This window comes from Patella vulgata, chromosome 7 (assembly GCF_932274485.2).
Source record: "Patella vulgata chromosome 7, xgPatVulg1.2, whole genome shotgun sequence".
Lineage (NCBI taxonomy): Eukaryota > Metazoa > Mollusca > Gastropoda > Patellidae > Patella > Patella vulgata.
The window spans coordinates 66644578-66661712 of NC_065885.2; the positions used below are offsets into that span (position 1 = coordinate 66644578).

General features: G+C 39.5%; 1 protein-coding gene across 3 annotated transcripts; it reads right to left on the bottom strand.

Annotated features, from left to right (window-relative positions):
- Nucleotides 1–323: 323 nt before the first annotated feature.
- Nucleotides 324–3401, bottom strand: LOC126826760 (membrane progestin receptor beta). 3 transcript variants are annotated; one of them, XM_050555847.2, is made up of 3 exons: nucleotides 3215–3401; nucleotides 2620–2673; nucleotides 324–1606 (listed from the first exon to the last, which is right to left on the bottom strand). In XM_050555847.2, the coding sequence occupies exon 3, from the start codon at nucleotides 1577–1579 to the stop codon at nucleotides 551–553; it is 1029 nt and encodes a 342-aa protein (XP_050411804.1). In that variant the 5' UTR covers nucleotides 1580–1606; nucleotides 2620–2673; nucleotides 3215–3401; the 3' UTR covers nucleotides 324–550. The 3 variants fall into 3 exon arrangements, with proteins under 3 accessions (XP_050411804.1, XP_050411803.1, XP_050411805.1); XM_050555846.2 differs by lacking the exon at nucleotides 2620–2673; XM_050555848.2 differs by lacking the exons at nucleotides 2620–2673; nucleotides 3215–3401 and adding an exon at nucleotides 2520–2576.
- Between the last annotated feature and the right edge of the window lie 13734 nt (nucleotides 3402–17135).

Here is a 17135-nt window from a genome sequence, read left to right on the forward strand (position 1 = left end):
TATAGGAGCAGAACAGTAGGACGTTAAACCCCATTTCATTTCATTTCATGGCTTAGGGTTAGATGGTTGTTATTGTGCAATAGACGGGTCCTATCATGTTTCTGTAGCAGTATGTGGGGTTGGATGGCCGAATGGTTTGCACGTTCGCGCTGTATCATAAGGTGTATCCCCGGTTGTACGTGACAAGGAGTAGGGTAGCCTGTCCAACCTCGTGGGTTTTATGCTTTGGGGATAGATCACTGGCCTGGATAGCCGCCATATTCAAAAATGGGTATTCTATTTTGTAATGCGGTTAAATCTTTCATACCCACACAGACTGAATAAAAGATTTTCAGTTTTATTAAATAAAATAAGTATAAATACTTTTCAAAATTCTCGAAGTATAGTTACATGTAATGTTTTCGACATAAAATCATCCATTTAGTACTAAAAATGTCGGTCACCCAGCTTCGTGTCTCTCTTCGAGCGGAGCTAATTGAAGACAGATAGCGTATGTTTCGTATGGCCTAGCCCCTGTCTTCTAAATGAGAGATTTCAAGGCTTCCACGTCTTATCTTTTCTTTTTCTGGTACGAATGATTATTGCGCATCTGATTATTGCGCATTATATTATTGCGCATGAATTGTTCAAATTTTTGAGAATTAGACACAATGAGCGGTAGATAATATATAATGATTAGCGTATTAATATTAAAAAAAATAATAAAACCCATTAAACCACTTCTAAAATTAAAAACAGAATGCTGAGATTGTCCCTGTTCTATGTCTATTCGTATAGCAACGAGTTGCATAACAATGGTTGCTAGGGAACAATAGTGAAATGTCTGATGACTCTGACCTATGTTGTCATAGTTACCAGGTCTCCATTTTTCAGGTAGATGCGTTGAATACACTGCAGCAGTCAGTATGAACAGACAATACACCAAACTGATGTGATTCAGTGACGTCAAACTACATCCGTTGTCATAGAAACACCTCCGGTATCTAAAAATGATTGGAGTCGACACCCAAACAGCATATATTACGTATGGAACAATCATAAGACACTTACGTTGCCACGAAAACGGATTGGTAACTTTTAACTTAGCTATTACAGTTAACAGGAAAGTTACGGTTCCTAGGACAACGGTTACAGGAATGTAATAATGTTCTAATACCGAAAAAATGTATGGTTCTGAGCAAATATAGAGCGAACCCACTGCTGTAGAATACGCATAAAGAGCGATGCCTGAGTAGTCGAAAAGGAAAAATACGTAATGATATTTAACGGACTTCGAATGCATTAAATGCGCAAACGCACTAAGTGACGTCATGGATACACAGCCAATAGAAAACATCAATATTTTCTTCCCGTCTTCATTGGATAAGAGATCGTACGTTTGTCCGTAATATAAAGTTTGTAGGATTATCAAGATGGCGGATAACAGATGGGACCAGACGGCCAGGGTTTCATTATGCCATTTAAGTAAACTGATGACGTAATATGTCCATGGTTGGTGTAGCAGACGATATCCGGTCAGTATAAAAGGTTCTCTCATTGGAACAGGAACTTCAGAGGCTGGCAGCGTTTTATAAACCATGGTTCAATGATCTCAAACACCTTCAACCTGAAAAAATAAAGTTAGGCTTTAATTTATTGCTTAGCATATACAGAGTCGGGTCACGGTTGCTGCAACATGCTGCAACAGTGAAAAGGGGGCATATAATGGTCATTGACAGAGAGAGATTAATATATGATTCAATTTTATTTCAATAATTCGCTTTCGCGTAGGGATCTTTATCAATGGGAGGAGACCGGAGGACCCAGAGAAAGCCCACAAGGTTGGACAGGCGACCCTACTCCTTGTCACGTACAACTGGGGAATCGAAATGACAGACTTTATGATACAACGCGCACGCGCTAACCTTTCGACCGTCCACCCACCCTACAACATATAAATTAATTAAGGGTACTCGATTTTGTTTAGAATTAATGTGGAAGCCCCTTTAAGGTCCCCCATAGCACAATACATGGGTTATGCCCGTCCTCATTATGCCCGGTTGGTGCAAAAAAGTAGAGCATTAAATCTCATTTCATTTCATTTCTCCTTAAGGCGCTTCCGACGCGGTTTCTCCTTGTCAGTGGTGCAGGACGGAAGACCTGACAAGGACAGCTGTCTAGTCGTTCGGGTGAGACGAACAACCGAGATCCCGTGTATACATTGGCAGTTGGAATTCGATATAAGAATAGGGCATAGTGCCTTATAATACAGCACGCACGTGCTAACCATTGGGTCACCCCCCCCCCCCCGATTAAATCCAAGCCAGGAGATTTCCTACTGTCATACGGCCTCTCATTGAGTCAACTGGCGTGGTTTCGAATCCCCGGTTGTACGTGACAAGGAGTAGGGTCGCCTGTCCAACCTGGTGGGTTTTCTCCAGGTCCTCCGGTTTCCTCCCACTGCTAAAGACCCCTAAGCACAAGCGAATTATTGAAATAAAATCAAAATTAAAACATATGTTAGTCCCGAAATGACCTACCTTGTGTCGAGTGGACGTTAAACCCATTTCTCTCTCTCTCTCTCTCTCTCTCTCTCTTCTCTCTCTCTCTCTCTCTCTCTCTCTCTCTCTCTAATATTACCTAGTGCCGCTTTAATTAAATAATCAGTTTCAGTACATTTCAGGGTGGGTTAGCCTGAAATTACACAACGTCGGAAAAATGCAGATAACGTTTAGTGCCTTTAGGAAATGAAATGAAATGGCATGGGGTTTAACGCCCTACTGTGCTGATCCGACTGGGATAATGAAGACGGACATACACCATTCAGTGTGCAATGAGGAAAATTTTGGTCGGGCAGCGACACTATGGCCTACTTTTGTATCCGCGAATTCCAACTGCCAAGGAATCTTTTACGTGCACGACCATGTATACAAGGGACCTCGTTTTTTTCGTCCCATCCGAATGACTAGATAGCTGTCCTTGTCAGGTCTTCCGGCCTGCACCACTGTCAGTGACAATTAGTGGAAACCACATCGGATAAAATTAAGTGTAAATCGACTCGTTTTATCTGGGTCAACCGCGATATAGCAGGATATAGGGGGGCCTATAAATATGTGGTTATATACATATACTACACGATGTACGTGAAACTATATATATATATAGCCTCACCATGCCCATTCACATGTGAATTATATACACGATTTGCTCTACTGACTTTAATACTTATACAAACCTTTATCATTCTCTTTCTCTAGTGCTTTTTAACGTAATTACGTCACATTCATTTCAGGTTGTTTTTCTTTTTAATTTGGTAACAGAGTTACCGTTCCTGCCTGCTTCGTTGTGTCGCGAGGTGAGTCTGTGCAGTCAATAATTCCAGAGATTTTGTGTCCTTTATTAACGCCACGGCCTCGACCCACTGTAGTCTTGTTCACTGTTATTTACTTCCGGCTTCTATTAATCGCTCGGGGTTTACCGGCCGTTCAAAATGAAATGAAATGGAGAGAGAGAGAGAAATGGGGTTTAAAGTCCACTCGACACAAACTAGATCATTTCAGGACTAACATATGGTTTAATTTTATTTACATAATTCGCTTGCGCGTATGGGTCTTTAGCAGTGGGAGGAAACCGGAGGCCCCGGAGAAAACCCACGAGGTTGGACAGGCGACCCTACTCCTTGCCACGTACAACCGGGGATTCGAAACCACGCCAGTCGACTCAATGACAGACTTTATGATACAGCGCGCGCACGCTAACCATTCAGCCATCCAACCCCCCGAAATGAAATGGGTTTTAGCCTAACTAGCTACGAGAACGTTGCTAAAAACGTTGAGATATATTACTGATGTGTTTGTTTTTAGCTACGAATAGATGCCTTAGTTCCAAGTGGCAAACTCAATATCTTTATTAATAATTAATGCACGTAACATCTTAAAAATAAGACGATTTTATACTATTATGACCAATTAAACTTACAGAGCCCATTGTAGTGGCACTCCAAATATTCGCGTTTAAATTAAAGAAGCGTTGTTTTTATCCGACATACACCGTCATACATCTCTCGTTTAAAAATGGTATCGATTTTAAATACGATGATTTATACCCGTTTCAGGTAGGATTAGATACTTAATTGTAGTTGGGTGTGGCAGAAATATTATAAATAGCAATAGTCAATCGATGTTTTGGTGAAAAATATTGTCAATTTTGCTCACTGAGGCCCGATGTGATTTGCGTTGGGCTTTGCTACGTGGAAATATATATCACTATATCTTATCTCGAAACACGGAGGGTTGAGAGATGAGGTTTGTTATCTAGGGTTTAACGTCCTACTCTTATGCTCCGACTGGGATAATAAAGATGGGCATACGCCATACAATGTGCTATGGGGGAAATTTTGCCCGGACATCGCGGCACCACGGCCTACTCATATATCGAATTCTAACTGCCAGGGGATCTTTAACGTGTACACGGGACCTCGGTTTTTTCGTACCATCCGAAGGACTATACGTTATCCATTGCCAGACCCACTGTCCTGCGCCACTGACAAGGGGGAACCACGTCGGAAAATCTCGACGAACCTTCTCGGTCAACGCAGGGATCGAACACGAGACCTCCAGGTTGGCAAAGTAACGATTTATCCACTGAGCCACCGCGACTGCCCCGTAATATTCACGTACTTGAACAGTAGGACGTTAAACTCCATTTCATTTCATTTCACGGAACATCAATCTAAGGGACATAACTCCATTTTGAAAGAACGACACTAGGATTCTGACTGCTAACCACCATTTCAAATTTACTACACGTTACCACTCGGCAAACCTCGGCAGATTCCGGTACCCTACAGTCTAGCCTCGGCTGTATGACGGTAAGTTCTCACAATTGCGTCGTTCGAAGAGTGTGTAGAATTTTCAGTGCAAACTTGTCCTTGTCTATAGAAAATCGGATAAACAGCTTCAAACTTTGAAATATGTGTATGATAAAACATTCTTCAAGGGCGTTGTAAAGGGCAACGCCGTTGATAATCCGGGAACTTGAAAGTAGCTTCAATGGCAGACTTCGTCATACAGCCAAGGCTAGAAGTAGGGTACTGGAATCTGCTGAGGTTTGCCGAGTGACGTGGTACAGCATGTCACGAATATCTGATAAAAACATTTTTCAGGGACAATCAATGAACGTAGCGTTGTACCACTCAATTTGACATACCACCTTGCATTGGCCGAGAAAGTTTATCGGAATTTCCCTTGTCAGTGGTGCAGGACGGGGGGCCTGACAAGGACATTTGTCTAGTCGCTCGGATGGAACGAAACCCCGAGGTCGCGTATACACATTGGCCTGCACGTAAAAGATCCCTTGACAGTTGGAATAAGAGTAGACCATAAGTTCAATGAAGGCCGTATACAGGGTGGTGACGACCCCGGTTACGTCATATATGTATAAAGCTGATGAGAGCATCTGTGCGTATCCTTGAAGTTTATAAAATTGTGCAGGGGCCATAAAAGCTCCTCGGTATCCCCAGTGTTCTCATTCCGTTCTACTCCAATATACCCTGGGATAATCCATAGGGTTTCCACGATTTCAAATTATCTGCCCTGGCCTTGATTGTAGCTTGAGTCTACGAACCAATCAAAAACAGTTTTACAAACCATCCTTACTAATGAAACGACCTTCGTTTTGCGTTCGTTTTTATAACGGTAGATAACCATATTTTTGTCAATTTACTGAATGATTTATGTAAATAATGTATATATTTCTAATTCATTTATATTTAAATGTATTATCAAATTCTGTAGTATGTGTCGCCGATTTCAAATATTATAACATGATTATGTTGCACTTTTGTTATAATAAATATTATTCGTTCTCTTTCTGAAATATTTCATAAACTTTTACCATTCTGTTATGTTTATTATTATTGAACTTATACTTGATAATTTCTTCTGCAGATTTTAAAATTTGTGTTAAAGATGGTATATATATTGAAAGTAGAAATATCCAATCTTACTAGAAAAATACTCATGAAGCGTATACGGGACAAAAATGTAAGGGTTCCCCTAATCTACATCCCAACGATTAGGAATTTCTGCATCCGTGATGTCAAAGGTCACACGCGAACATTGAGCGCTTGATGTACAAGTTGATAAACTTTATGAAGAGTTAGACGTACAATACTTTCTGAGATAAAAATGACGGAAAAAGACGCGGGTAGTGGATAATCCGAGAATTTAATTAGGATTCGATATTTGTAATAAATAGTGGGATCACGTGGCTAAGTGGGTAAGACGCTAGCTCGCTAGCCTGGAGGTCGGGTGTTCGATCCCTGCATTGGCCGAGAAAGTTCATCCAGATTTTCCGGCGTGGTTCTCCCTTGTCAGTGATGCAGGACGGAGGGGCTGACAAGGAAAGCTGTCTAGTCGTTCGGATGGGACGAAAAACCGAGGTCCCGTGTACACATTGGCGTGCACGTAAAAGACCCCTTGGCAGTTGGAATTCGATATAAGAGTAGGCCGTAGTGCCGCTGTCTGGGCAAAATTTCCTTCATAGCACACTGTATGGCGTATGCCCGTCTTCATTAGCCCAGGTTAGGAGCAGAACAGTAGGACGTTAAACTCCATTTAATTTCATTTCATTTTGTAATAAATAGTAAGCGATTAAAGACAACATCGTCTTGAATGTGAGAATGATAACTATGATCGAATAAAAGTGAGTTGAGCAACCTATTGAGCAAAAGACACAGAAATATTTATGTTTTGACTTTCTTAGAAAATATGAAATTCTCGCTTTAATATATAATATAAATATTATAATTTGATGTTAATAAATTATCATTTAGCATAATTTGGCCTTCTGTCATTTTTTGTTGAGGAGAATTGGGCTACTTTCTGCCTTTGCATTTTGGCCACAGATCACTTATTATTTCCCCCATTGACTTTATTGTTAATTCTTGGCTCTTAGACCGGCTCTAACTTTTTCCAAATTTTCGTTGGGTAAAACACGTTCTGCCACAGATGGAGCAACATGTGGCAACCTCTTGCGCAAATGCATGTATGAGGTTCACAATGGAAAACTTGAGATACACAAGCTGGAAGTAGATGAGTAAACATGCAATTTTCGACCCTACATTTCAGCCTAACCAACCTCTCAACTCTTGTATCCTTCCGCCTCAAAATCATGAATATTCACCAAAACCTGTCAGGAAATGTATTTTCAAACCCTTTTCTTCGATTCTACCCCACAAAGTCAACAAAAAATGTCATGCAAAAGGTGGAGGTGATTGACGGCGTAGGAATATTTGGTGAGCTTTGTCCTTTTGCTTACTTTACAAGATGAGACTTACTTCCCTTCGCCAACTTCCGTTTCTGTATCTATGGATATACAGCACAGGGTCCTGTGCATCGATCTATTAGCTCTGGAGTGTAAGAGTCTCAACAGTGGTGCAATGCGTTGATGTGTCTTGTAGGTGGTTCCAGTCTAAAGTTATTTTGTAAAAGAACGAGTTTCGAAATATAGTGATGTTTTAGTCGTTTGAATTTTAAAGCATTTAGAATTGTTAAATGAGAACTTCTCCATAAGGTTTGGATGATCAAAGTCACTGAAATCTTGAGTCTTAATCCTGCGTTTATTTCCAATTGGTGTAATAAATTCCTGAGGGGGCAATGATGGTATTTGCAACAAAGTACTCTTTAAGTTTCATCACATTGAACGGTCATCTAGGTGCCAGGAACTTTATGTCCTCAGCTGCTTGATAATATATATAATATTGACCTTTTAACTCTATATGCACTGTTCTTAAGTCACGATTGTCTGTGTTGTAGTTAAACATGTAATTAATTCAATATGTCCTTTACAGGCTACATATGATCTGTGCACACGTTCCGCTTTACTTCAAAGGAATATGCACTTTTCAGTAGCATGCCGTGAAGAGATAAAAGAGACAATTGCATGTATGACCATGTGTCGTCATAGGCGTACGAGCTGGGGGGGGGGGGTGGCGGCCGCCCCCCCCCCCCATTTTGGGCACCAAATGCTGGGAAAATTTGTGCACACAATTGTACTTTGTAAAAGTTGTATAAAAAAATATTGTGTTTTAGAATGTGTCCAATTTAACAGCGAATTTAAATTCAGAGTGTCTATAGTTAGGCAATTAAATAGAAATCTTAAGACTCGAACCCTCTATTGTTTGGAGTACAGTAAGCCACGAGTTACAGTTACATAAACAACTGTTTTTAGTTGTGTATATTACAAGTATATAAAATTTAGTTCTCTTTTATTGATGATTTAGAAATTAAGAACTTATTCATCGCAAAAGAGATATTATTATTATTATTATTATTATTATTATGTAACATACTAAGAACCTAACTACATTTTTGGGGCACCAACCACCACCGCCCCCCCCCCCCCCCAGTCAAAAATTTCCCCGTACGCCTATGTGTGTCGTATCTATCATCCGAGGGTATATATTGAGTAGTTTACGGACAGTTAGGAAGACAACAAAGGAGCAGAGAGAGACCGAGCAGAAGAGACGGAGAGACCGGCGTATGGACTCACCCGAGTTCAGCCGCTGCCTTGGCAGAGGGGCAGACTGGTGGAATTAACATAGTTAGGTGTGTTCCTGTCGTAGTAATAGTTCCAGTATAGTCTAGTCCTCGATGTAGTCTAGTTCCGATGTAGTTTAGTTCATGTTGTATGTATGTAATTGTAGTTGTTATATATGTGACAGTCAATGTCTACAATCAGGCAATGTGTACAATGCCTGAAATATACCAGTCAATGTGTACATTGCCGGGTTAGGGTTGGGGTGGGGGTTAGGGTTACAAAGGCATTGTACACATTGCCTGATTGTAGACATTGACTGTAACATATATACCTGATGTAAATAAATCATATATTTACTAAACTGATCTACTGTTATCACTAAGATAGTGTTATACCTGTCCCTGATCCGCTTCGAAATCGAATGCACCTTATAATACAATGGGGTCTATATTAATAGTTACATATTTTCCCCTCGACCACTTTATAGAACATCACAAGACGTAGCATGCGTCGGCGTTCTGTGAGCGGTGAGCAATTTGATTAAAATACAGATCTATATTTCGTTTCGTTTTTTTTTACTTTCGATGGCCTACACTACATGAAGATCTGACAACAGGGGTCAAAAGACCGACTTATGACCCTATGATGTCAGACATTTGATTAACCAATCAGCATTGATGTTACTAGTGGATTACCCACAGTTCCGTGCAAAACACGCCTAAAGCTCGCTTATCCCTGACACCATTCAGAACACGATTTAAATAACAACTCTTCCAGATCCAAGTGTAGTAAAGACAAGTAAAATGAAATTTTGAACTATAAAAACGAAACGAAATAGGATCCGTGTTTTAATCAGATTGAGCGGCGAGTGGCCTGCGTCCCTTACCATTTAACGATTTATGGGATTGGTTGATAAAAATAGCACAATGACTAAGGGCAGATAAAGTGAATAAGTGTTCCCCGACCCCTACCCAACCCAGCACCATGGATTAACCTAGGGGTTAGTGGATTAGAACGGAATGAGGCCACTGGGAATTTCGAGGATGAAAACGCTATTGCCAATTTCAAAAATGAGAAAAAATCTCCCATAAAAATATCTTCTTAAAGTAGCTAAGTCTCTAACTCAATATCATCCAAAATTTTCAACATTGAAAACACGATTTATTTGTCGGTTTAAATCAACATTGGTGATCTTACCGGGAAAAGATGGCCCTCTGGTATCCAATATTTAAGACAAAATAAACATTTTACCATTGGTACACGAATCGTGTACCATAATGCGCTTCAGCCCTAGTTGTATCAAGAGACTCGACGGACGAGGCTAGACACATTGCACCAAATCAAACGGCGTATGTAGACTGGAATAACCAGACGCTAGAAATTTGCACTCGCTTTAGACTGCTGGCTTATTTCGCGGAACATAACTGATTTGAAATTAGAGTAAAAACGGAAACCATTGAATGTAAATCAGTTTATATACATTCATATTGCAGTATTATATGCGTTGCGACCCACTTTTGTCAATTTCTAGGCCCCAAATGTTAGCAATTTAGCTCCTTTAATTATATTGCAAGAGTAATTCTATATTTTCTTGAATTAGTGAAAGCCAAATTGTATTTATGCTTTAGTCTTGTTTAAGAATTATCATCATGGAAACTGATAGCTCGAATGTATGTACAGTTTAAAAATAAACAAAAACTGATAATATTTTATTAACTTCAACATTTAGGAGACCGATTTAGCTAATTTGTAGGAATATTTAATGACTTCCGCGAAGGTACGTCGAGAGGAGCAGGTGCTAAAAGTCCGCCGTTAACGTAACGGATTGTTTGGCCTCTATACACAGTGAATAGGTCAGAAAAAGGTGTGTGATAATTATGAAAGTTCCGCCATTAACAGTTAACCATGGTAACCATAGCAATATAATAACAACCAATTAATAATATTGTAAAACATGCGTGTGGGATAAAGCACTAGACTGGGATTATACTGAGGAAAGAAAGACTGAAGAAAATAACGCGAGAAAAAGAAAAACCGAGGCCTCCGGGTCTGAAGTCTTTTTTCCCCAAACAGAACCAAAGTCGAGGACTTTATCTTGCTTATAAACCGTATATATTTACATGTACATAAAATGAGCATGTCCTAGAATTCCAGTAAGAAAAACCTTATATCATGTTTTCTTATGAAAAAAACCTACCCTGGAAGAAAAACCCGTTACGGGTTTAAAGAAAAACATTCAGAAGAATAACCCCAAATTCCCCTGTATATATTCAAAGCCGCCCCCGAGTTTCAGACCGCAAGTTATTCGGCAGTGTGAAGTTAGCTCGATTTTCGTTTTTCGTTTTTTGATATTGGTAAATAACGAAAAACGAGCTACTAGTTTTTCGATATTGGCGAATAACGAAAAACAACTAGCTCGTTTTTCAATATTGGCAAATGTCGAAAAAAGAGCCACTCGTTTTTGGATATTCAAACTTGAATCTCAAAAAAGCAGATTTGATGGATGTATATCTACAGAATGTCTCCAAAACACATTTGATTATATAAGTATTATAAAAAGAACTAAATATATCGTAATAGAGGATGCCCGAGCAGTTGATTCATATAAAACTGCTCTTTCTCCTTGTTTTTTTATATTGAGGCTTGAATCTCAAAAAAGCAGATTTGATGGTTGTATATATCTACAGAATGTCTCCAAAACACATTTGATTAAATTAGTTTTGTAAAGCTAGCTCGTTTTTCGACATTCGCCAATATCAAAAAAACAAGGAGAAAGAGCTTTTTTTATGCGAATCCACTGCTAAGGCATCCTCATTAATGATATCTTTAGTTCGCTTTACAAAACTGATTTAATCAAATGTGTTTTGGAGATATTCTATAGATGTAATTCAATTAAATCTGCTTTTTTGAGTTTCAAGTTTGAATATCGAAAAACGATTCGCCAATATCAAAAAACAAGGAGAAAGAGCTTTTTTATGCGAATCCACTGCTAAGGCATCCTCAATTAGTTCATTTTATAATACATATATAATCAAATGTGTTTTGGAGACATTCTGTATATACATGATTAAAATCTGTATTTTTGACATTCAAGCCTGAATATCGAAAAACGAGTAGCTCGTTTTCGAGATTCGCCAATCTCAAAAAACAAGGAGAAAGAGCAGTTTTTATGTGAATACACTGCTCAGGCATCCTCTATTACGATATACTTAGATCGTTTTACAAAACTGATTTAATCAAATGTGTTTTGGAGACATTCTATCGACGTACATCCATTAAATCTACTTTTTTGAGATTCAAGTTTGAATATCGAAAAACAAGCTCGTTTTTTCGACATTCGCCAATATCAAACAACAAGGAGAAATATCAGTTTTATGTGAATCCACTGCTCAGACATCCTCATTTTGATATCTTTAGTTCGTTTTAGAAAACGTATTTAATCAAATGTGTTTTGGAGACATTCTGTAGATATACAACCATCAAATAGCTCGTTTTTCGACATTCGCCAATATCAAAAAACAAGGAGAAATGTCAGTTTTATGTGAATCCACTGCTCAGGCATCCTCTATTACGATATTTTTAGTTCGTTTTACAAAACTGATTTAATCAAATGTGTTTCGGAGACATTCTGTCGATGTACATCGATTAAATCTACTTTTTTGAGATTCAAGTTTGAATATCGAAAAACGAGTAGCTCGTTTTTCGAGATTCGCCAATATCGAAAAACGAGCTAGTTGTTTTTCGTTATTCGCCAATATCGAAAAACGAGTAGCTCATTTTTCGTTATTCACCAATATCGAAAAACGAAAAACAAAAATCACGCTAACTTCACACTGCCCAGTTGTGAAGTTAGATTATACATGTAGATTATACCCCAAAGATCAAAGAGATTTACCGTTATAGGTTTATAAGTAAAGATAATTGATTTCGACAGAATGGGAATGTTGATAATCGTGATTTTATTGTACAGAACTGGGGCCTGTTTCACGAAATTTTAACCAAGATAAAATCCAAATTTTAGTAATTTGATTGGATAATATTAGATTGATTTTAGTGCTTAGCCAATCAAAATTGAAGTATCTACTATAATTTGGATTTTATCTTTAGTTAAGATTTCGAGAAACAGGCCCCAGGAATATCAAATATGGCTTTTAAAAAGTTCTGATCATGCCAACTTCTAAAGTTCTGTGATGAATGCGGCCATACGGTTGACATATCTACACAGAGAACTCACCATTGTGAAGCCGCGGTGACTCAGTGATTAAGAGGTTGGACCGCTAACCTGGAGGTCCCGTGTTCGATCCCGGTACAGGCCAAGGAAGTTCATCAGGATTTTCTGGCGTGATCCCCCCTTATCACTGGTAGAAGGACAGAGGGCCTGACAAGGGACAACGTATAGTCGTTCGGATGGGACAAAAAACCGAGGTACCATGTACACATTGGTGTGCGTGTAATTAACGAACCCTCGGCAGTTGGAATTCGAAATAAGAGCAAGCCGTAGCCCCGCTGCCCTGGCAAAGTTTCGCTCAAAGGAAAATGTATGGCATATGCCCTTCTTCATTAGGCTAGTCGTCCAGTCGGGACAGAAAAATGAGACGTTAAACCCATTTCATTTCCTTGTATGCGAGAGAGAGAGATAGAGAGAAATAAGATTTAACGTCCACTCGACACAAACTATATCATTTCGGGACTAACATGTTTAACATGGTTTAATTTTATTTCAATAATTCGCTTGCGCGTAGGGGTCTTTAGCAATGGGAGGAAACCGGAGGACCCGGAGAAAACCCACGAGGTTGGACAGGCGACGCTACTCCTTGCCACGTACAAAAGAGGATTCGAAACCACGCCAGTCGATTCAATGAAAGACTTAATGATACAGCGCGCGCACGCTAACCATTCAGCCATCCCCCCCCCCTTTGTATGCCCTGTCCGCAAGTGTTTCTTGTGTATATACGGCATTAAATCAAAACGGGCCAACAATTTGATCTAGTCAAAACGGTCACAGACTTTTGTAAAAACGGCCATAGATTTGTCAAAGCAACCATAACATGTTTGGGCGTTATGTTCAAAGTGAATTTGGGTGGTTTTGATTTACATCCGTTTTGAATGGAACCCGTATGTCTCATCTCTACAGAATGGAAGCGTACAGGGGTCAATAGCGCGATAAATACCACAATATTAAGTTGGTAATATGTCAACATATTGTGATTGTTCTGATGATTTTATCTCTGAAAAGACATTTTTTGTGGAATTAATTCAATCAACGTGGTATGTTATATATCCCCATTTCGTGCACGTGTGCGTTAAGGTAGTGCTATTCTGAAGCTTTGTCGACATATTCTATTTCGTCGTAGTATATGTCGACATTTTCGCGAAATATTGTCATTCGCTATGTCGGCGTGTGCATTTAAAACGAAATGACGACATACATCATAGCGAGTTATTTAATTAACTCGGGAAAAATCGTCTTTTCAGAGATAAAATCTTCATAACAATTACAATATGTTAACATATAACCAACTTAATATTGCGGTATCTATCGCGCTATTGACCCCTGTACGCTTCCATACTAAAGGGCGTCCATTGTTGCAAAATTTCCGATTCATCATATCGTTGTAAATTATGAAAACAAATTAAAGATACATTATGGTGGATTAGAAAGGGAATTTGCTGAAAATGTCAGTCCAATTGATTCACTCTGAACCGATAATTTGGCGATTGAATTTTCGGCCTAGCCTCGATCATCATTACTAAAGTCGGATGATAAAAACATAGTCTCGATTATCCATTTCATGATTTAATCATGAATGAAAGTTGAGCAGCAAATGTCGCAGGCTAACGATGACATCGAGAGTTGATTATGGTCTGGATGAGCTAATTAATGTCTAATTAATAATTTTTAATTGATGTTGGCGTACCATTATTTCAAAAAAACGTACGGGCAATGTGCCAAGTGTTACTAGTTAAAATATTGAACCCGAGTGACGCATTTCATTGCAAAACACGTGCAAGTGTCTGTATTTTAAGTTGTTTAAAGCGAGAATTTCAAATTTTCTAAGAAAGTCAAAACATAATTATTTCTATGTCTTTTGCTCAATAGGTTATCAAATCACAATTATACGATCATGGGCATTATTTCCCACCCTTAAAAATCTATGACACAGAAAATAACACAATTACCTCCCCTGTTTTGCTATTGACAACATGGGGCAGCCATTTTCCAATGTTGGAATTTGAAGTTAAAAATGATATTTTTGCCAATTTCTCAGCTGGCAATAGCGAATTCTAGGATTAATAGGATTATTCTTTAACAAGGTAGGACTGTTTATGGATACCATCTATTTTAAGGCTTTATTTTAATAAATTTTAAAAATATAACTTGAAAATGTGCAATTGCAACTTTAATGGTCTCGACCATTAACAATACAGATAACATTTCAGACCTAAAGAAAGACCTGCAATAGGCAGATTTAGCTCTTGCATATGTTTAAACCAATATTGTGTGTGCAAAGGATTCAACATCCCTCAAAAGGGCTGGTGTGGGGACGAATGGTTAGGCGTGTGCGATATATCATAAGGTCTGTCATTGAGTCAACTGGCTTCGTTTCGATTCACCGGTTGTACGTGACGAGGAGTAGGGTCGCCTGTCCAACCGTCTGGGTTTTCTCCGGGTCCTCCGGTTTCCTCCCACTGCTAAAGACAACTACGCGCAAGTGAATTATTGAAATAAAATTAAATATGTTAGTCTCTCTCTCTCTTCCTCCCTGCATTGGCCGAGAAAGTTCATCCAGATTTTCCGGCCTGGTTTCCCCTTTCCAGTGATGCAGGACGGATGGGCCTGACAAGGACAGCTGTCTAGTCGTTCTGATGGGACGAAAAACCGAGGTCCCGTGTACATATTGGCGTGCACGTTAAAGGTCCCTTGGCAGTTGGAATTCGATATAAGAGTAGGCCGTAGCGCCGTTGCCCGGGCAAAATTTCCCTCATAGCACACTGTATGGCGTATGCCCGTCTTCATTAGCCCAGTTTAGCAGCAGAACAGTAGGACGTTAAACCCCATTTCATTTCATTTTTCATTTCACTCTCGTAGAACTCTTTAGCAGTGGAGGATTGGGGGGTGGGGGCCAGAACCCACGCCACTTGATGTTACATAAAAATAGAACACTATTCGGAGGTGATAAATTTATTAAGAGGAACAAATATGATACATTCTGTATGTAGGAGTCAGAAAACACATAGAGAAAGGGGCGTATTCTACAAGTACTGTACAGTGAGAGTTATCCACGAATACTTCATTTATCATGCTAATCTATATTCACTCTGTTGTATTACAAGAACGACACTGATGGCGGTGTTGTAATAGGACGACACTGGTGGCGGTGTTGTAATACAACGACAAGGCTGGTCGCGATGTTGTAATATAAAGACGACACTAATCGCGGTGTTGCAATAGAAGGACGACACTAATCGCGGTGTTGTAATACAAGGACGACACTGATGGCGGTGTTGTAATACAAGGACAACATTGCTCACTCTTGTAATACAATGACAACGCTGATCGCGGTGTTGCAATAAAAGGACGACACTTATGGCGGTGTTGTAATACAAGGACGGCACTGATCGCGGTGTTGTAATACAACGACAGCACTAATCGCTGTGTTTTAATACAAGAACAACGCTGATCGCGGTGTTGCAATACAAGGACGACACTGATGGCGGTGTTGTAATACAAGGACAGTACTAATCGCTGTGTTTTAATACAAGAACAACGCTGATCGCGGTGTTGCAATACAAGGACAACGATGGTCTCGGTGTTGTAATACACGGAAAACGCTGGTCGCGGTGTTGTAATACAGGAAAACGCTGGTCGTGGTGTTGTAATACAAGGACAACGCTGGTCGCGGTGTTGCAAAATGAGGACAGCACTAATCGCGGCGTTGTAATACAAGGACGACACTAATCGCGGTGTACTAATACAAGGACAGGATTGATCGCGGTGTTGTAATACAAGGACAACGCTGGTCGCGGTGTTGTAATACACGGACGACACCAATCGCGATGTTGTAATACAATGACAAAATTGATCGCGGTGTTGTAATACAAGGACAGCACTAATCGCGGTGTTGTAATACAAGGACAAGACTGATCGCGGTGTTGTAATAGAAGGACAAGATTGATCGCGGTGTTGTAATAGAAGGACGACACAGCGTTGTAATACAAGGACAACACTCTTCAATTTTTCCTGTGTTAACAACCACGGTTGCGCACTAACAATAACATAGAAAATTAACATAACCGAAAAATATATTATTTTAACAATTTTAACAATTACAACTCTATAATCTGGGAATGATTACTCATTATATAACACCTGGTACCACTTCCTGTTCATGCCAGGTCCTTTTACATTAAACCATTCTTAATAGGCCTCTAAATTATGCCCTAAATTGTTTGGATGGTATAGAGCACTTTATTTGTGCAGGCCTAGAGTGTTAGTGCTAAAAGATAAGGCCAGCTCAATTTTTCGTCATAGGTCTAGCTGAACTTGCCGCCAAAGAAACAATTTTTTTTTTGTGCAGGCCTAGAGTGTTAGTGCTAAAAGATAAGGCCAGCTC